This window comes from Echinops telfairi, unplaced genomic scaffold (genome assembly GCF_000313985.2).
Source record: "Echinops telfairi isolate 266 unplaced genomic scaffold, ASM31398v2 ScPeMD7_3533;HRSCAF=4204_0, whole genome shotgun sequence".
Classification (NCBI taxonomy): Eukaryota; Metazoa; Chordata; class Mammalia; order Afrosoricida; family Tenrecidae; genus Echinops; species Echinops telfairi.
Genome location: NW_022107431.1, coordinates 104,935,342 through 104,957,489, shown reverse-complemented (window position 1 = coordinate 104,957,489; position 22,148 = coordinate 104,935,342). Strand labels below are relative to the sequence as shown.

Genomic DNA, 22,148 nt, shown 5'->3' with positions numbered 1-22,148 from the left:
ATTTACATTAACTCTTAGAAAAACCAATTCGAATGATGAATTGTTGTTAGTTTAAACAGTTTTGATACTAATAATTCTTAATGAAAGTAAGTAAGCCATCTGGCATATATTAACCTTGATGTTAGTGCAGAAAATCATAATGGTATGAAGTAGATCTATTTTTTTCTAGTTGGGGTTATATTTCACATTACAAATTATCATCATTTGTTTCTGTTTTTTAATTAACATTGATTCTAGCCTAGAAAACGTGGAAGTTTGGCTTGTTCTTTACCCAAATAAAAAATTTAAGAACAATAAAACATAATGTTTATTTTTAACTATAAATTTTATTTCCCTAGTTAGTAAGAGTCATTGAGTTTTCGTTTCCTAATACTCCACAAAAGGTGTCACTAAGATGCAAGCACAATAACTGATTTTAATAGTCCAACAACTTTTAATTGCCTAGATTCAAGAGGTAAGCTTTAGAGACAATTGAGAAAGTAATAACAAAAAGACCAGGAAATAATTGGAATTCAGGTGTGTTATTAGTAATTCCAACTTAAATCCATGAGGTGTTGATTTTTGTTCATTCTACTTTGCTCTCTTGGTGAACTGAAAGTCCACTGTTAATATGACTTTGCTATTTTAGTGTGATTTTTCTGAAGTACAACTTGGGGATTCTTTAATGCAGTGTACACAGGTTTTTCATAAGACTCATCACATGGGGGACACCAGCAAGTTTTTGAAGGCCTTCTTGTCTGTTTTTTAACTGTTCCATCAACATTTATTTCACATATCAATCAATAGAATTACCTTATGCTCCAGGAGGATGATCGATAATGTTCTCTAACAGAAAAGGATAATGATGTTTCTAAAGTGAACTAGAGATAGATAGGCACCATAGATAAAGGAATGGGTTTGAGGCTCACACTTAATTCTCGCCCCAATCTAAGAATAGTTAGTTCTTGTGACATGGCCCTGCCTGATGCTTGCCCTCATGATGAATCATTGAAGACATGGGTCATCCAGCAAAGTGTGGTGAAGAAACTAGATGGTGACCAGCTACTCGAAAGAATAGCACCTGGGGTCTTAAAGGCTTATCTTCAGAGTCTGAGTGAAGCATCCGTTGGGCCCACCCACCAGAAGCACATCAGGAAGAAGTACACCATCCGATGTGCTCTAAGGATGGTGAATGATAAAATCCAAACCTGAAGGAGGGTAGAGCTTAAATGGTGAGGATATATTATTTTCTTTTTTTCTTCACACCACATGGATAATAGGAATAAATCTGAAGTAGTCATTGGGACCGCTGAGGGGAGATGGTTGGTGCAGCTTTTCCGTCTCATAAGCAAATGGGAAACAGTGAATTATCACCTTTCTTCTACATGTGTGCTGATACTACTTGAAATTATAATTTTCTGATTTGCTTAATTGAATAAAATTTCCACCAAAAATATGTGCATTTCCACTGGTCACAGAAACTCTCTTGTTTTAACTTATGTGTACATTTGACTAGTCCTACAAAATCTCAATTACCTATCCAACTGTTAGTGAAAAAGGAGAAGAGAGACACCCTTCTCTCTTTTGAGACGTCTGATTATTTTGTCTTCAGTTTCATCTGTTTGGGGAGTTTTCTCAGAGAACGGAGTTCCTTGTTTCCTACTTGTGGAAAAGTGGCATCCACACGCAGGGTGGTCCAAACTGCATGGCAAAGTTCATGGCAGCAATTTGTAGGACTTTAAGAGAACATAGACCTACCCCTCTCATAGAGTGAATTCTCATTTGAGATGCAGGTCTAACTTAAAATAGTTCAGGATAAGAACTGATAGATATACATGAAGAAATAGTGTCAACCGTAAAGTATACCAAGAAAGAAAAATATTCTTGGTAGTGATGGAGCTCGGACTTGAAGAATAAGAATACCAGGGCAGGAAAGACCTTGGCTCTAAAGATCTCCTGAGACCTGTGTACTCTAGTTCATGTGGACTTTAGTTTGGCATAATAGCCTAGTGAGTGCCCTACTCTTTAACATGCGTTTTGTCTTCTTTAATGATCACCGTATCTCTTAAAATTATCTTATTGCCCTCTATGCATTTAGAGTAACTTTTATTCTCACTACAAAATTTCAGCTTGTTCAGAGAAAGACTGCTGAGAATGACTTTTTTTAATTTATGAACTGAGGTTTATTTTAAAGTTTAATGTGGTCATCAAAGGTTAATGAATACCAAGCTTATAAATTAGACATTCTAAAGACTCACTCAGCATCTCTAAACTGGTCCAGTGTTGAGACTAAATGCAGTACAAAAGAAATATACATGTATATCTTATATATGTACATAGAGATAGAATTTTATGGAAATGTGAGTGTTTTGAGATAAAGCAATTTGCAGTGTTGGATTTGTAATATGCAGACATTTATCTGTACCATTCCCAAAGGAAATGTGTGCCATTTACATTTATAAATGCATAAGCAAGTTAATGGTAGGGTCATGCAAAGGCCCACATGACATAATCCTGTGTACAGTCTTTTTGGCCTGCATGCCAGGAACATGATGCACAGTGTGCAAGTGAACACACATACTCACACACATATGCAACACTGCCCATCAGAAGGACATTATCTGGAAGTTAGAACACATGTCAGGCTTTGACATTGTAAAACTGAGTAAGTAAAAAAGTATTGCTACTAGAATTCTTTTTCATACACACCTAGATTTATTCCAAACAAAATATGTTTTTTCATGCCTCTTTGATCTCTGGATGGCTTCAGACAACGTCTCTCAATCATATATTTATCTTCATCTTCCAGAGGGCCTTACAATCATCATCTTTTAGGGGGCCTTTAATAAAAATCAGTTCATATCAAAAGGGTGGCTTCTGGGGGCATCTGCTTTGCTGGTTAAATTCAAGGCTGGTAGATCAACTTATAAGGATATGGCGATTATTTGAGAGACTCCAAATGGATCATCTTGATAGATTTGAAGGACACAGAATGATCACAGGGGCTTCTTAGGAAAAAGTCTTAAGAAGTTGAAAACTGCATTTTTGATGAGAAAAAGGCCGTGCAAATTGTGCTGAGGAATATTTTTTTCTATCATGACAATGCACCTGCTCATTCCTCTAGTGAACACTGTTCTACAAGAATCTCATCGGGAAGCCTGGCCCCTTCCAGCCCACCCCACCCCCGAGCCCTGGTATTGCCTCTTCAGACTGCCTTTTATTCCCCAAATTCAATGAACATTTAACAGGAACATTATTTAAGTCCCTCAAGAATGCCAGAGCTGCCATTTTAGCATGGTGAAAAGTATCTGAATTGAAGAGGATAGGATTCTGTGGGGGGAAGGATCTAATTACCCCCTTGCATGAGGATATCATGGTTTGCTACAGGGATGTTTGTGTGTATTAGAGGGTGCTGCTTCAGGGATCAAACAATGATCTTAAATTATATCCAGTGTGTGTACTACATTCCCTTCTTTTAAAAACATCTGAAAGTATGAAATTCTGGAACACATCGGGCAGTAAAGTGCCTGAGATATGGTAACATCACTTTCAAAGAGTTACAGACTTAGATGGAGGATGTCTTAAGAAACAATAACATCATCTTTTATTTTAAAATTGACTTTTTAATTGGGGATTTGTGGCATGAGCATATTATTAACTGTCTTTTTTTTTAAGTCATTTCATTGGTGGCTCTTACAGATCTTATAACATTCCCTACATCAATTGCATCAAGCATATTTGTACATATGTTGCCATCATCATTTTCTAAACATTTACTTTCTATTTGAGCCCTTGGTATCAGTTCCTCTTTTTTCTCCTCCCTCCCCCACCCTCACACCCTCGTGACCCCTTGATAAATTATAAATTATTATTGTTTTCATATCTTACAATGACCACTGTCTCCCTTCACCCACGTTTCTGTTGTTTAACCTCTGGGGGGAGGATTATGAGTTGATCATTGTGATCTTTTCCCCCTTCATCTCTCTCTACCCCACCCTTCCTCCCCCTACCCTACTGGTATTGCAAGTCCCATTTCTGTTCCTGAGACCTGGATTCCGTGTGCCATGAGCTCTTATTTGTACCAGTGTATATGCTTTGGTCTAGCCAGGACTGAAAGGCAGGACTGGAGTCATGATAGTGGGGGCTGAGGAAGCTTGAAGCAGAGGAATATTGTGTGTTTCATCGTTGCTATACTACACCCTGGTTGACCTATCCCTTCTTAGTGAACCATCTATGAGGGGATGTCCTATTGTCTACAGATGAGCTTTGGGTCTCTGCTCCAACCCCCCTCGTTCTCAACAATATGGTTTGGTTTGATTTGGTTTCCAGTCTTCTGGTGCCTGTTACCTGATTCCATCACACCTCATGATCACACCGGCTGGTGTGCTTCTTCCATGTGGGCTTGTTGCTTCTCTGTTAGATGGCCACTTGTTTAACTCATGCCTTTCAGACCCCAGATGCTATATCTTTTGATTGTCAGGCACCATCAGCTTTCTTCACCACATTTGCTTATGTACCTATTTTGTCTTCAGTGATCATGTCAGGAGCGTGAGCATCACAGAATGCCAGATTGTTTGAACAAAGTGTTCTTGTGTTGAGGGAGGGCTTTAACAGAGGCCTGAATAAATTCCTCAATGTATTGCCATAGAAATACATGTACATAGATCAATACCTCTATTTTTATGGGTTAATATATTTATGAGTGCACACCTATGCTTATACCTCTATCCATAGCTTTGCTTCCCAGATCTTTTCTGTTTCCTTTTACCTTCCTCCTGACCCACCATCATGCTTGCCCTTCTTCTGCCTCTTAGCGATTCCTCTCTTCTAGATTGCTGTTGCTCCAACACCCCCAGGAGCTCCACATCCTCCTGATCGTTGATTTTAATTCCATAGTTGTTCCCCTATCAGTGGCGTTGCTTGCTCATCACTCCTTTCTCCCGCTTCCTCCTCCCCCAAGCCCTTCCAGAACCACTGGTCCTGTTGCTTTCTCCTCAGGCTGGCTCCCTCTGCCTACCTCATATTGGTAAGAAAAACAGCAATAACAGAGACAAAGCAAAAGGAAAACAAAAGATTGAGGAAAAAGAGAAAACAAGAAATAAAAAAGGAAAACACTAGCAAAAAAAATAACATCATAGTTTTATGTTTTTGTTTAATAAAGGTTTCTATGATTTTGAAGCAATACTTTTGGATCTGCTCTCTTATACACACTTTTGCCCATGACTCTTATTAAATGGAGAATTTCATCAACTTTAGCGAATATTCTTCATATTATATCACATGAAATAAACTTGAAGTAGCATACAATCCCATATGACATTGAGGAGACAGTTCTATCAGAACGTGGTCCCTGATCTCATTAATTCACAGAAGTTTGATAGCCCATGATCCCATAGAAATTAGCTAATTACCAAGACTCTTACCAGAATCAATTTACTTGATATTTATAATGTATATAAAATGCATATTTTTTCTTTTTCCTTTTTTATTATTTTGTTTTTCTTTTTAAAAAATCATTTTGTTGGAGGCTCTTACAGCTCTTATCACAATCCATACATCCATGTATCAAACACATTTGTACATATGTTGTCATCATTTTCTTTTTTCCCCCATTATTGTTTTTCCCTTTATTTTTATTTTTTAATTGTTTTATTAGGGCTCATACAACTCTTATCACAATCCATACATCCATGTATCAAGCACATTTGTACATATGTTGTCATCATTTTCTTTTTTTTCCCCATTATTGTTTTTTCCTTTATTTTTTTTTAATTGTTTTATTAGGGCTCATACAACTCTTATCACAATCCATACATGTAGCAATTGTGTAAAGCACATTTGTACATTCATTGCCCTCATCATTCTCAAAACATTTGCTCTCCACCTAAACTCTTCATTTTACCCCTCCCTCCCTGCCTCCCCCTCCCTCATGAACCCTAGATAATTTATAAATTATTATTTTGTCATATCTTGCACTGCCCAACATATCCCTTCACCCACGTTTCTGTTGTCTATACCCCAGGGAGGAGGTCACATGTAGATCCTTGTAATCGGTTTCCCCTTTCCAACCCACCCTCTATCCACCCTCCCAGTATCGCCACTCACACCACTGGTCCTGAAGGGCTCATCCACCCTGGATTCCCTGTGTTTCCAGTTCCTATCTGTATGAGTGTACATCCTCTGGTCTAGCCAGATTTGTAAGGTAGAATTGGGATCATGAAAGTGGGCAGCGGGGTGGGGGAGGGGGAGCGAGAGGAGCATTTAGGAACTAGAGGAAAGTTGTATGTTTCATCGTTGCTACATCACACCCTGACTGGCTTGTCTTCTCCCCGAAACCCTTCTGTAAGGGGATGTCCAGTTGCCTACAGATGGGCTTTGGGTCCCCACTCTGCACTCTCCCCCTCATTCACAATGATATGATTTTTTGTTCTTTGATTCCTTATACCTGATCCCTTCAGCACGTTGTGATCACACCAGCAGGTGTGCTTCTTCCATGTGCATTTTGTTGGCTTCTGAGCTACATGGCTGCTTGTTTACCTTCAAGCCTTTAAGACCCCAGATGCTATATCTTTTGATAGCTGGGCACCATCAGCTTTCTTCACCACATTTACTTATGCGGCCATCTAGCTCAGAAGCAACAAAGCCCACAGGGAAGAAGCACACCATCCTGTGTGATCATAAGGTGCTGAAGGAATCAGTTATCAGGCATCAAAGAACAAAAAATCATTTCATTGTGTGCTCACCTCCCTGATACGATCGCTGAAGACAAATGGGTGCATAAGCAAATGTGGTTTTTCTTGCTTTTTAAAAATAACTGCATATTTCAAAGCAATAAAATGATTTTATTACAAAAACTTTCTTAGGTCAATAAAAAAAGATGGTTTTACTTACTAGAAAAAATAGACCCTGACAGAATTAAATCATTCCATCAAAAACTTGATGTGTCACCTGATTATAAGAAAAAATTAAATGGTATCTCAAAATACATGTTTGGGCTATAAGGCTGATCTGAATTCATTACAGAGAACTTGGAAAGTACACAAAAGTAACAAAAAATGGAAGTCCATATATGGCCACCACTCAGAGAGGACTGCTGGTCATAGCGCATTGCAGTTCTTCATCCACACTGTGGAAACCCAGAAATCTTTGAAAACCGTGAAATATTTCCGAAGTTTGCAGTAAAATTTATTTGGTTTCAAAATGCTGGCCTTGCAGTGAGCAGCCCAACATGTTACTCCTGCGCGGGCGCGCCAGCGCTCCTGATGACGACAGCAGCTTAGCACAGTCCTGTCGCTCTTAGACGGACTTCTGCAAACCAGAAGTTCCTATTTGTCTTCTTGATCAGTACAGGATTCGCAGTCCTGCGACTGCTGGTGGGGGGCTCAGTGAGGCCTGAAAAGCATGAGGAGCCCCCGAAACATTAAATTATATTCGCTACAGACTCTGCATCACTGGCATTTAAAAAGCTCACCATTGGTATCCTTCGAAAAATGGGTATTTGTATATTACATATGTTTCTTGATCAGCCAAAATAGATGTTTAATTCTCATTAGTTAAAATATTTGATTAGCTAAAATGCCTTATTGCCAACTGTGTGGTATAATAATGAAATGTAAGCTTAGGCACTATCTTTTCTAGGGTCTCCAAGGAATTCCGGGCATTCCAGGTGCCCCAGGACTGACTGGACCCCCTGTAAGTATTTGTTGTTCCATTCCCGGCTCCTGTCTGCCGGGATGAGGCATGATGAATCAATATTCTTCGCTGTCTTGTACCCATGGTGCCTGCATGGAGATTAGCCTAGGAAGGCCTCCTCCAACACCTCAGCTTCTCACTGAGCGCGACAGATGGCTGCTCCAGGTCTTGCAGACTCCTCATCGGAATTCCACCCGATCAGAGCACAGTCTGTGATTAAGCTAGTCTCTTTGAAATGCACGTTGTATGTAAAAGAGCATTCTAATTTTTAATTATAACTGTGGTATTAACCTTTGGAAGAAACATTCAGATGGTTACACCCTTATATTCTATTTTTTTTCACCCTTACATTCTTAAGCAACATAAACTGAGAAATCACTTTCAAGAGCAAAAGAAAAAGTGCCAAGGATTATCAGATTCACTTTTTTGTCTCCTTATTTCTGAATAAATCCAGCACTCCACTTCAGCAGGGGCATTTTTCTCACGGGTGCTCCAACATGCCACCCCAGCTGTGTGGTCTTAGGGACCCTGTTGAGAGTTTCTAGACCAGATTCTCCTCCTTTCCCACCTGCCAAATTCATCCTTGCATCCAAGAGTAATCAAGTCGAGTCTAGGGTTGCTGGACAAAATGCCGCTCAACAAGTTAAATATGACCTTTGGTAACCAATGATCTTTTAGTATAATTTTACCCCAAAGATTCCATGTCTGTGTCCTAAATCTAGCAGCATTACTCAAGTCTCAACTTCTCCAACTCCTCTCTCCGTAAAGTTCTTGGGCAGATAGAGGAGCGAGTAGGAACAGGCTCCTACTCTGCAGGAATGCTTTGAATCACGGATTCGACATCATTAAAACCTTACCCTTGTGCTGTCACCATGGTTCTGTAGAACAAACCTGCCTTAAAATAGTACACTAGAGTTTAAAGAGAAAAATGTGAATAGAGCCATGAAAAACATAACTAACTCTATTTCCCAAAGAAGAATCAAAATTAAATTTTATTCTGCATTTGCTACAAATGCACATCACATAACTCAGTATGCACATTGTGAATTCTGCCACATCTTGAAGTATTTAAAATGTTGATCACTACCAAAATTATAGCTCATTTAGGAAGGCATAATGTTATGTAAATTGCCATTTAAACAGCAAGGCTAAATTCTTAAATGTATCAAAAGGTTCCAATTAAGGTCATTACATCTGGTTGGCCAAGGTGAAGAAGCAACCACAAATATGAATTTCACCCTGACAAGGGCTTATCAGCAGGGTACAGCTGCAGTGTTAGCTTACAGAAATATAAGCTTTTAGGACTGATTTAATTAGGACCAAATGACCTTCAAAATATGTGCATTTTCATAAACAACTTCCAGTACTCTTTGCCATGTGATTGTTGTTTCTGTAACAAACTTGGTTTTGTGTCCTATAGGGCTTATTGGGGAGAACGGGACATCCTGGTCCTGCAGGAACAAAGGGTGACAAGGTACAGTGGAAACATCGCATGTATCATCCAAAGCGGGGCTGAAGGGAGTAGCAGAATGAGACCATTTGGAGAGCAATCCATAAAGCCAAGCAGTGAAAACACCAAATAAGGTGTCCTCCTCGTCACCCACAAAGGCCAGTGGGTGTTGATTCAACTCTGACTTCGGGTGACCCCGCTGTGTCAGAGAAGACCTGTGCCCTGAGGGTTTTCAGCAGCTGGTTGGACAAATTGCCAGGCCTTTCCTCTCAGTCTCTTTTATGGGTTGCTTGGTTGGTTGTTCTGTTCTCCAAGTGTTTTCTTCCAGGTGTCTCCAGGTGAACTTGAACTTCCAGTCTTTCGGTTGGCAGCAGAACGCATGAACTGGGTGCATCACCCAGGGGGTGAGCTCTGATATCAGGGCATTAGCATTTTGTGGTAGGCCTAGAAGAGGATGGGTCCAAAGGTCAGTGTGAATGCAGGAGATATGTTCTTGGGGGAAAGAATGAGTCAAACATTTGGTGAAGTAGAACCAAAGTCCAAGTTGAACTCTGGGTCCTCAGCGCCTACCCTTACGGAACCTGCAGAGATGCAAATAAGAAGGTTTGCATCGGGTCCTTCCAGTCACAGGTGTCCATTCTCACAGAGACTATATGGACCCGACTTGGAATAACTGAAAGGCTTGGTAAAGCACTTTTCTCCCCGGAAGGTAGTGTTTGTTTCTTATGGCGGCCTAACAAAGTACCACAATTTATACAGCCTAAACCAGTACATCTCTTCCTTCTCACAGATCTGGAGACAGAGGCTGAATTCAGGGTGTTTGCAAAGCTATGCTCCCAAGCCTTTCTTTAGCAGAGGCTCCGACTTGTGGTAGACTCCGCTGCTGGCCTCTGCCTGCATCTGCCGGTGTTCCTCCGCATCTCTCTGTCTCTTCTCATTTTTTCCCAGTTATGTTAGATTAAGACCCATCCTTGGGCAATATGACCCCTGACATTAACGGGTTAAAAATCTTCCAAGCTCTTCCTTCCAAACAAGGTCGCGTTCCTAGGTACAAGGAGTTAGGACTTCAGATCATCTTGGGGGGCCCAAGGCACTGTAGAGCAACGTCTCAAGGAAAATCACTGATGAACCCAGCTATCTTGTTATTGGTCAGATGGCTGGCTGCTGTCAGAAGAGACCAGCAGGAGGGGTGTCTCACAGGGTAGGACCACAGAGGTGGCCATCCAGTGTGGGTCAGGCTCTGCCATAGTGGCAGAGTCAGCAAGTGCGTGAAATCAGTGTAGTGATTTCTAGGAGGGAAATAAGACTCCAAAGCCACAACTTTCACTCCAGCGCAAGCTCCCAGAGCACTCAGGCCCTGGCGGCAAGGAACAAAGGCCTCCCAACAAGTCTGAAAGAAAACAATGTGCTTATTCGAGAGAGTCTCAGCATATTTTTATTTTCTCAGCACATTTTTATTTTTTCTGGTCATATCACTAGGAGCTTGTCTATCCCACCAGACTTTTTCATCTGTTCTCCATGGAAATAATTCAGTCATAGATTTGCCTTTGAAGTTAATGGGAATTCCACACTGAGATGCGCTTTGGGGCACAAACGAGGATGAAAATAAGATTTTTAATTGTGCCGGAGAGAGAGAAAAAAAAGTCTTTTCAACAGGCATATATTTTTCCTTGTTCGTTGGCTCAGGAGAACTATGACATAATTCTATGCAAGACTTGCCAGCAGTCACCAGAATGTGACATGTCTTACGGCCTCACCACCATCAGAGCACGTAGGAAAGACATAATAGACTCGTTCTCTATCACAAGCCCTGAAGCAGATACAGAGCAGGAAGAACTTGGCAGTCTATTTTTACTGACAAACATGCATAGGAAGCAATTTCTGACATTACCCGTAGTTACTAGAGATTGGGAGGCAGTGTGAACAAAATTATTTACTAAAATTCTTTACTAAACATTGGAGGGAGTGGGAATTTTAAATCTTTAAAATTTTGATGGAGATGAGCAAAAAGCTCTCAAAATTCTTGCGTACGCTGAGTAGGAATTTAGCTGTATCTGAATCCTGATGAGCAGTGCGTTGCCATTGCCCCTGCCACGGAGGCGCCTAAAAGATGTCACGAGGTTATTATTCTCAAAGAAAAGCACACTTAGAGGCATCACTGGTTAAAGGCTCCATCAAAACTGCAATAACTCTGCTTATTATGGATCAAAAAAGCATTCTATGCTTTGTAAAAATAAAAAACGAAATCCATTTTTCAGGTTTCATTGTGAAGCTGTTTTTCACAGTATCCATGTTCAGTCTTTTTCTGTCCCCCGTAAGCAAAATTCCTTAGCTGTTGAAACTGTAAAGAGACATGTCCTTAAATAGCATTGTTCCGCAGTCACTTCTGCTCAGCAGAACATGCTTGACTTGGTTAGGAGGTCTGATATTAACTCAGGAAATGGAAGAGGTCTCTCTGCCTGAGGACACAATACAGGTTATGATGTCCCACTCGAGACGACTTGTATGAGTGGCCACTCTGGTTCCCGAAAGGTGGAGGTGACAGAGCGAAGGCCTGGGGGATTACTGCTGGAGAAAGCCACAAGCCAAGTGCCTGACACCTGCTCAGCGCCCCAGGTGGGGAGGTCCTACCTCCCACCCCCCAGGTGCCACTTGAAGTCCCAGACAAGATGGCCTGGGCTCTTTGGCGCCATCTAAGATGAACTTCAACCCTTAGGGTCACAGAACCAAGGGTCTGCAATAGGACATTTCCTTTTCCTGTGGTCTAGAAACTCTTTCCCGGAATGAAGGAGAGAGCCAAGCTGAAGAAGACTTTGCAAAGTTGAAAAGAAGTGACACATTGTATTGATTTCAGAGGATGGCTGTCTTGAGCCAACACAGGCTGGTTCACAAGCCTGGGGTGGAAATGTCTAAGCCATTTATGTTGGTCTGTATCCTTTGCAGGGCAGCGAGGGACCCCCTGGGAAGCCTGGACCACCCGGCCCACCTGTGAGTCCTTTCAGGTTTAAAACTTAAAATTCATGTGTTTAGTTAAAAGGTTTTATAACCCTGCGGTCAGACGACATTTAGACGTTCTCAAAGATGAGCCTCTTAAAGCAATTTTTATACAAAAGAAAACAATAGCCAGTATAGGTTTGTGGACACCCTTTTTCCTCCCTGCCTTTGGCTCTGCCCCTACAGGCAGTGTTCACACTTTGCACTTTCCCTTCCTGCCTGGAGGACTTGGCACAGCCCACTGAACCTCGATGACCCTCATTCGTGGGAAAGAAAGCTTGTCAAAAGAGATCCCAATGGGCAGTGAGAGCTGGCCGGATATTTGGTATTGTACTATTTGTGTTCATTCCCATCAGTGATGTCTGAGGTGCAAGGAAATTCTATTTATATAGCAACTAGTGAACAAAAATCCAAGAGCCATTGATGTGTTTACACTGGTGATTGAAACAGATGCGCACTTTGTCCGGGAAGCTGTGCAGAGTGAAGCTGCCTCTCTGGAGCAAGTCTGCCCTCGTGTGGGGCCGTGCTCAAATCGCAGTAGAGCTGAGGTCCAGGCAAGATGTTCTTTTCCACCCAGCCTCCCAGGAACACTTTAAGAACTCAGACTCACCCACCCGAGAAGGGGCAATTCAACGGTGACGTCCTGAAGCCACCAACAGGATGCGTTCTTCCATGAGAGTAAATGCACGCTGTGAACAGAGAGATCTGCCCGCGTCACTTTTCTGCACATGCCCCTCCGCTTGGTTTCTTGTCTCCTTAGACAGGAAGGACGCGGAGCAGAACACAGTGGAGGCCCACCCTTTCGCATGCATCATTTCTCCAGTGGACAGGACAGTGCATGCACCGTGAGCTCACGGCAGGGAACCATGCTTTTTAACTACCTTAGAAACCCTTCTCTTTACATCTGAAGTCTCCCAAACTATTCCTTTTGCAAGACACACATCCAATGCTATCTACTCTAGAAACTGACTGAAAATATCGGAGAGAGGTCTCCCAAGCCCTCATCTCCCCCAGACTTAACGTCCTGGCACACAGGGACCTTTCATCCTTGTCACGTGAATGAGTGAAATGATGAACCACTAGAGGGGCGGAGCGTTTCTCCTTCCATCGCCAGGATTGTAAAGATGTATGCAAACGGTGCTCACTGGGCACCTCAGTCCCCAAACCATGTCCAAATTCCTTTGCTTTGCAGCTTACGTGTAAGAATCACACCGTAAAGGGAAAATGCAATGTAAATTTTTATAAAGAAAGATGGCAGTTTTTAGCTGAAATTTCCATAAGCCAATTTTTTTCTGAATGCTAAACTGGACATTTATTTGTCTTTAATAATCTAGAATGTATTTCTCTAAGTATTGGTTACTCTGGGACTTTACATTCAGCAAATCAGGTTTTGTGGGACGTTCTTGTTCTCCATTCTTCTAAAACATATGTTTCTGCGGAAATATCCACACAGGTTGTGAGTAACATTAACTCCCCAATTGACCTTAATTTTCTATTTGGTCTGTCAAGGCGGTTGGGGGGAAAAAATTACTTCCCAATAGCCAAATTGTTCCCTATTCACATATTCATCAGCACTACCACATTCAAGCCTGCAGGTCAGCAGGCTGTAAACAGTTAGCATAAATTGGCAATTCCGAAACGGAATTTTAATGAGCAAATAATATTTTCCTCTGAATGCATTAGTGTTTCATCTGTCAAACCCGGACATTAATCAAGCCCCTGCTGCGCGTGTCTGTGTGCTGCAGGTGCAGCTTACGCTCCTTTTCATTTTGCCCCTGTGTTTGCTTTTGAAAAGCAAAAGGTGGGAGCATTGTATTCTTTCACTTGCAGTATCAACTCACTTCCTAAAGCAGGATATAACTGATAGCATTTGGTTACAAAGGTCAAAGGTAGAGTTGTTCACCCCTAACTGAATCGAGTAATTTTATATCTCATTTCTTTCCTCAGGGTGTACCATTCAATGAGGGAAATGGAATGAGCAGCTTATATAAAATCCAGGTATTTGCATTCATAGTTATTTAAAAACCCTCTCCCAGTTACAGATTGCTGAAACTTCCTCTCTTCTCTTTCTTTCTCTTGAAGGGAGGTGTGAGTGTTCCCAGTTATCCAGGCCCACCTGGCCCACCTGTGAGTACGCCTTCTTCTTCCCCAAGCACACAATGGAAATGAACAAAAGGAGACCAGAAATCCCTGAGTTGAATACTGCGGGTTGCTAGTACACCCACATATTGTATTGCAGAAGAAAGCGAAATGAGAACCAGCATAAGAACATTCTTCCCATGGGCACAGCCAAAACAATATTTTGCATAGTGGTGCCATTTTTTTTTCATTGTAAACTGAAGAACTGAATAGATGTCCACGCAATTATATTCATGGGGATCCCATCAAAATATGTTGTCTTTCCTTCCCATCCCAAACTATAGCAAATGCAAAACTCACCAATATCCTTGTGTGCTTTAAAACACGTTGGGAAAAAATTAGTTTGGTATTCTATAATTTTGCTTTAGTCATTATTTTATTGAAATGAATTTATATGATTTTTTACAGGGCCCAAAAGGCGATCCTGGCTCAGTGGTAAGTTATGTTCCCATGTTTTGTGTCATTTAGAAAATAAGTCCTTGTCAAAGTTCAAAAGAAGAACATCAGGCCATGGTGGCCTACCTGCCTTGTTACTAAAGACAGATAAACTCAATGACATCGAGTCAATGCCAACTCATAGTAACCCTATAGGACAGGGTAGAACTGGCCCCGTGAGTTTCCTGGACTGGATCTCTTGATGGAGTAAAAAGTCCCATCTTTCTCCCTTGGAGCATCCGACAGTTGCGAACTGCTGACCTTACAGTTAGCAGCCCAACCTGTAACCAGGATGCCACCAGGCTAGGTGCTCATCAATTCGCTTGTCTGAGCCAACAGGGGCAAGGTTCCAGAGAGATGCCAGCAGTATGTTTGTTGTTTTTAAGATACATCCATCTGCTCTTCCCCAAGCCTGATGTTGTCACGGAGTTTGAGATCCATCTCTTACCACCAATGTGTTTTCTAAATCACCTTGTGATAGAGGAAGACACATGTAAACCTTCTGATAAATGAGACACTTTCTAATAATAGGATTCTTTATATGATTGATTCCGTTTTAATTAGACTGTGGAAGAGAAATACTTACTGGAAAGAAATTCCTTAATATCCCTGCCCTCTTCTCAATTAACAAAAAGAAAGGACAGAGACTGTCTATTTGCTTTGGGTGTCTTAGGCAATTATTCTGTAGCAGATGAGGGATGTTGTCATCAACCCACTTATTAGGAATAATGTATCAGGAGGTTAACGCTCAGCATGTAAGGAGATCTTGTCCTCCAACGGCCCAAAGGGTGATAATTGTTCTCAGCACCCTTCTCAACCATGGAGCGTCACTCTAAAAGTTCTGCCAGATTCAATTAGACCCCATTTGTTCCTTGGCATTTTTTCCTGTCATGTCCTTTGCAAACATATGTTCTATCCTTCATCGTCCATTTGTTTATCCTTTTGACCTTTGGGTATAGGCCTGACATACCTGAAACTGAGATAAACTTTCAACTGATTTTCCACGTCCGTATGAAAGAATTTAAAGCCCTTTTATTACAGTATTAAGAAGACTACAGGAATAAATTTTAAGCCAGTGAAAGAAAAATCATGAAAAACAATCTTTTAACATCTAAATATATGTTAAAAGGACTTGCATTAAAGAACTTATTTTTGTTATGGAACAAAGCATCTTACTAAAGCCAATATGTATTCTCCTGAAAGCATTCTTTCAACTCATTAGTACCATATTTCAAACTCCAAATTTTAGAAGTTTCATTTTTCTGTTACTTTTTTTGTACATGCTTTCAACAACTAGACCTTTCATTATAATTTTCATTTTCTTTCATCTTGTCAACTACAAAAATGCCCTCCCAGCCTTTCCAGCATACATTTTCATCTCACATACAAAAAATCCCTCTGGACCATCCAGGTACATTTCTCATTGACATTTCTGTAACATTCTTTCAAGTTCTTACATAAGCAGCTATATAATAAGGTGAGAAAGATTTCTGTCTTGCAGTGTTGTTTTTTTTAAGTAAGGCAATATAGAGGAAAAATCAGCTGCAATTCACTTGGATTGGAAAATGGCTGGCCATGAAAATGCTATATGCTTCTGTAGAATCTGAAGTGATTAAACTTCAAATTCCTTAGCTGTAATAAAGGCTAAAGAATCAAAGCTATTTACAAGGTATATCCTGCTTTTAGATGTGGAAATAAGTTGATGAAGCACAAAATAAAAACCAGAAATGTGGGAATTATAAAATAAAAGAAAATATTGTTAAAAAAAACAAACTTCCAGTTTAGCCAGGGCAAAGTTTGAAAATGCTTTTAGGCACCACCATGGGAGTCTCTTTATCTCCCACAAGTTGCCCAATACAGAGAAATAATCATAGAAATATGGTATGAATAGCTAAGAGACTCTTTCACCAGCCTTCAGATTGTGTGGTACCACCTTGTGGCCTTCTCTGCAAACCTCTGTAGAGGAACTGTTGAATTGCATTTATATATCTTTAAGATACTTCACATTGCTCCTCTAGTGTTCCATTTTTAAGTGATTTTCAATTAAACATTTAATTGTTAGCTACTTTCACAGAAATATTTACTGATTGAGAACCTTCTTTGTTCTAGGGAATATTGGGAATGTAACTAAAGGGAGTCAAAGATTATTTCCTTTATCAATAACCCAGGGCCTCTCTTACAGAACTTTGTTAAGAATGGAATCTTTTTATTTTTTTCAGATGGGCAGAGTGCATATTGTAAAAGATAATTAAAGCATAAAATGGATCAGTCATGCAGGGTTTCATGCAATAGTCAAAAATAATTTTAAAACATAAATAATAAAGATGTTAGAGCATTGGCAAAGTTTTTAAGCAGATTGGAATTATCTGCAAAAGTACACTCACAGAGAATAATATTTGGAAGCTCCCTTTTCTATATGATCATGTTTAAAGCATCCAGTATCCTAAAAAAAATAGTTGTATGAACTATTAATATTCAATAAAGTGCCCACTTTATCTCTCTTCACTTAGAAGTCATAAGGTTTACTTGTTCAAAGTTAGCAGCCTCCACCACCATAACTTTTAAAAACGCATTCTGTGGGAGCTGCTAGTTCTAGTTGGCCTGCGATAAGACACTAGGATACATAAAAGATTAGAAGGAAGTAAATAGATAACATTTACTCATCTCCTGCTCTTAACCCATCAGTTTGACTATGACTTTTAGAATCATTGACTCATCTCTGGGTCATGTACTCATGCATTTATGATTCATGTTCAGCTGTTGAGAATATTTATGGATGATAAACTACTTTGAGAGTACCATCTTCATTTAATCTTTATTAATGAGTATTTAGTCTCATTGTAACAATTAGAATTTAGTCTCAATGAGAAGGTAGTCTCATTGTCAGGTAATCTAGCAGTCCCACGTACTTCACAGATTTGCTTAGAGGCCAGCCTTTCATTCTCATTCTTATTAAAATTGAAATTACCATTGATGAGAGGGATTCATTGTGATTAGTTTCTTAATCAGAATAGAAACAATTGAAAAATAAACTCATACCTCTCAGGAGAATCACTTTGATTCACAAATTCCAAATGCAAGAATACAGAGACTCAAAAATACAACATACTGTTAATTGTCAGGTTGCAAATCAATGTTTTGGTATCATTTGGGGTCAAAAATAAAAGATTACAAGTTTGCCCTTGAAACAAATGCTTAAAAACTTCTTAATCATTGTGTATTGTATTTCTTATGTTCCTATTTAACAGGGAGAACCTGGTCCAATGGGATTGCCAGGACTAGAAGGGTTTCCAGGTATAAAGGTAAGCACATAGGAATATTCAATCATCGTTTGATGGGCATTGACTAAGTACCTACTGAGGAGTTTCAGCACTGTTTGAGGAGCTGGGAATATATAAGTGAATGAAACAAATATCTGTTTCCTCATGGAATTTATATTCAAGACAGGGGATACCAAAACTAAAGAATAAAATAATAAAAATATGATTGTTAAGTACTATGGAGAAACAGGAAAAGTGTAGCAGGTTGGGGGAATCAGGAGTAGGGCCAAAGGAGGAATGATCTTTTCTCAGTGATCTGAGAAGGTAAGAGCTGAACAAAACTTGAAGGGAGGGGCGTCAGCCAAGTTCCCCCAGTCTGAAGGAAGAATTCTCCATGAGAAGCACAAACAAAAACACCGCCGTCAATTCCGACTCAGCAACCGTACACGAGAGAGTCAAAGTGTGCCCAGAGAGGTTCAAGGTTGTAGATCCTTACAGAAGCAGGCTGCCACAGCTTCCTCCCTAGGAATGGCTAGGGGGGGTGGGGAGGGGTCTGAACTTTCATTCAAGCACTAGACCACTGTGCCACCCAGGATCCTTTTGAAGAGAAAATATCAGGCCTTGAAGCCCTGAAACATAGATATTCCTGCTATGTCCAAGGAGACCAACCTAGTGAACGAGGGGAGACGAGGAGGCTGGGAAGCAGGCATGAAAGGGACAAGTGGCCTGGTCATGCACAGCTACGCTATTCAAAGTGTGGCCAGGGAAGGGCCACTGCCAGTCTGCAGTCTCTGTTATGAATTCTGTGACAAGGTAAGCACAAACAATGAGAGTAAGCATTGAAAAGCTTGCCTGGCAGCTAGACTTTGCCATGATAAGCAAATGCTCAATCGGCCAGTGGTGCTCAGCATACAGTTCCTCATGTGGTGGTGACCCCCCCAACCATAAAGTTATTTTGTTGCTACTTCATAACTGTCATTTTGCTGCTGTTATGAGGTTGAGAACTGTGGCAATAGTTTCTCATGGTCCATGATGAATTAGGAAATAATCTGATTCTTCATCACAAGTAGTTTGAAAAGCACTAATAAGACTTACCATAGTTTTAAGAATTTATCTTTCACTCTGAGTTAATGGGAAACACTGATATTTTCTGAGTAGAAATGTAATAAGACCTGCAATTGTAGGTACAAAAAAAAACAAAAACCTATACAAGGGTAGGTAGAAAGAAGACAGATAAAAATCTAGACCAGCAATCCAGGTAGGTGTTTATATGGGCTCAGCAGTAGAGACAGTGAGAAGTATGAAGTTCTTGATACTTTTTTAAAGTAGTGCCAACAAAAATGTTTATTTATTAGATATAAGTATGAGAAAATAAAGAGTACTCAAGGACAATACCAAGTTTTGTTTTTGTTTTTTAACCTGAATGACTGGAAAGGAGTAGTCACTGTCTCTGGTTAGCTCTCTGAGTCGTAAAACCAGTGGACATATGTAGAGAAAAATTTATATCAAGAATATGCCTCACATAGTTGTAGAACCAGGCAAGTCCAAGAAGGTTCTAAGTCTGTGAGTCAGATGTTAGGCTAGAGACTTCTTATTCTTATGGCTGTGGGGCTGAAGAACTCAAGATCGGAAGAAAGGTGACAGGCTGATGGCTGCAGAAGCAAATGAATCCAAGGTCATTAGGTCAGATGGCAGGCCTTTGATGACTCTCGGTGTCAGCAGGCAACATGGCAGGCCATGTTTGTATCCGTTCATATTTCTGATAGCCTATGTATTCCCTGTGCCAAGGTTCTCAGGTTTGTCCCAATTCCCTCATTAATGGCCCTAATTGTTTGGAGTTTTGTCTCAAGGTCTGTGATCCAACTTGAGTTTATTCTTGTGCATGGAGTGAGGTAAGGGTTTTGCTTCATTTTTCTGCAGGTAGATATCCATTTTTTCCAGCACCATTTATTGAAGATGGCATCTGCTTCCCAATTAATATTTTTGAGCCCTTATCAAAGATCAGTTGCCTGTATCTGATGTTTTTATTTCTGAGTCTTCAGCTCTTTTCCATTGGTCTGAGTATCTGTCATTGTGCCAATACCACACTGACCCACCGAAGGGAAGGTGTGTGTCTCCAGGAGAGAGGGACTAGATTTAAAGCCAGTGCCAGATGCATGCAGCTTGTTGGCAAGGAGTGGGGAGCCAGTGGAGGGACCTGAGGGCTCGGCCCCCATGCCAGCTATGGGGACAACTGCCCCTCCCCCCTGAAGAATTTACTTGAGAGGATGGCACTGAAGCTACAGCTAGGGGAGAGGGGCATGTCTGATTAGAGCAAATGGGAGCATTTAGGGGAAGGAAGAGAGAGTGGAGCACCAAGCCTGGAGTACATCCCCGCTCTGAACAGCTAATGGACAGAGTGGACAATATGGCAGACCCAGTAAAAAGCAAGCAAGCTTTTCAACAGCTCCCACTTATATCAGAAGCAGGCCACACCCAAGGAAACATTCTTACCTTAATTGGATCAGGGCAATGATCCAGGTTAGGATGTTGCATCTCACTTTAATCTTCTTACAACTGATTGGATACTCATAGCGAATCCCATTTTGGAAATGATTACATCATGTTAGGTCATATCACGGGAGAATGCTTACTGGCTTTTTGACAGTCAAACCACCGAAAATCCTGGTTCAGCCACGTTGACATAAAATGTAGCTATAGTGCTCATCCACAGGATGAGAATAGCTATGGGCAGAACATGATCATGAGTTTAATTTTGGACATGAGGCCAAATTTGGGAGACACTTATATGTGCCATTGAATCAATTCCAATTCATAGAGACCCTGTGCACAACAAAACCAACACCACCCAGTCCTGTGCCACCCTCACTGTTGTTCTTGTGTTTGAGCCCATCGCTGCAGCCACTGGGTGAATCCATTTCATTAAGGCACTCCTCTCTTGCTGCCCCTCTACTTTACCAAGTATGCTGTCCCTTTTCCAGGGACTGATCTCTCCTGACAATGTCTAAAGTACGTGAGACAAAGTCTCGCCATCTTTGCATCTAAGGATCATTCTGGCTGTACTTCTGCCAAGACAGCTTTGTTTGTTCTCTTGGAAGTCCATGGTATTTTCAATATTCTTCACCACCACCATAATTCAAATGCATTGATGCGTCTTCCATCTTCCTTATTCAATGTCCAACCTTCAAATGCATGTGAGGTGATTAAAAATACCGTGTGGGCTTGGGTAAGGCACACTTTAGCCCTCAAAGCAACATCCTTGCTTTTTTATACTTTTAAGAAGTCTTGTGCAGCAGATTTGCCCATTGCAGTGTCATTTGATCTCCTGACTACTTCATGCATGAGCATTGATTGTGCTTCGAAGAAAGATGAAATCCTTAACAATTTCAATCTTTTCTCTTATCATGATAAGATCTTCAATCCTATCCTGGACCTATTGGTCCAGTTGTGAGGATTTGGGTCTGCTTTACACTAAGTTGTAATCCATACTGAAGGCTGCAGTCCTTAATATTCATCAGCAAGATCAGTGGAGACACTTACTAGACAAGAGAAATGGGATAGTCCTATGACGGGGTAGACTAAAGACTTCCTTGAGGCTCATGCTCATGAACTGAAGTGAGGCTCACCAAGGATAATACAAGGGGGTGCCCCCCACCTAAAAAATGGGGAAAACTCCACTAGTCAGAGCTTTCATAGTATGCACTTGTCCCTCTAGGCAAGGATCAAGCAACTCACTCTGAGTTAGTGGTGTCACCTGGGAAGGTTATCTCTGGTCACAGTGAATGTTTTTGTAAGAGCTGTTCTGCTCAAACCTCATTTTTTGTGATAGCTGACTTAAGAGAACAGTGTGCAACTGTGAAATTTTGTCTCCTGTTTGGGAAAAATGCCACAGAAATGGTTGTGATGTAGAACATGGCTTACAAGGACAGTACTATGGAAAAAACTCAAGTGGTTTTCTCATTTCAAAAATGGTGAAATGTCGATTAATGACATACCTTGTCCTGGACATCCATCAACTTCCGGAACAGATGAAAATGTCAACAAAATTCATACACTTGTATTCCCTCAATACAAGAACACTTTGTCCTAATAATCTGGCACTCTGAGATGCTCACCTTCCCGACACGATCGCTGGAGACAAAGTGGTACATAAGTAAATGTGGTGAAGAAAGCTGATGGTGCCCGGCTATCAAAAGATA

General features: G+C 40.8%; 1 protein-coding gene across 1 annotated transcript in view; it reads left to right on the top strand.

The window, feature by feature from the left end:
- Positions 1-22,148, top strand: part of COL19A1 (collagen type XIX alpha 1 chain) — a 423,669-nt gene that overhangs the window by 353,226 nt on the left and 48,295 nt on the right. The window contains exons 32-38 of the mRNA XM_045294677.1: positions 7,618-7,671; positions 9,092-9,145; positions 12,065-12,109; positions 14,063-14,113; positions 14,198-14,242; positions 14,663-14,689; positions 17,938-17,991. Coding sequence (XP_045150612.1) covers positions 7,618-7,671; positions 9,092-9,145; positions 12,065-12,109; positions 14,063-14,113; positions 14,198-14,242; positions 14,663-14,689; positions 17,938-17,991 — 330 coding nt within the window. The remainder of the gene's footprint in view (positions 1-7,617; positions 7,672-9,091; positions 9,146-12,064; positions 12,110-14,062; positions 14,114-14,197; positions 14,243-14,662; positions 14,690-17,937; positions 17,992-22,148) is intronic.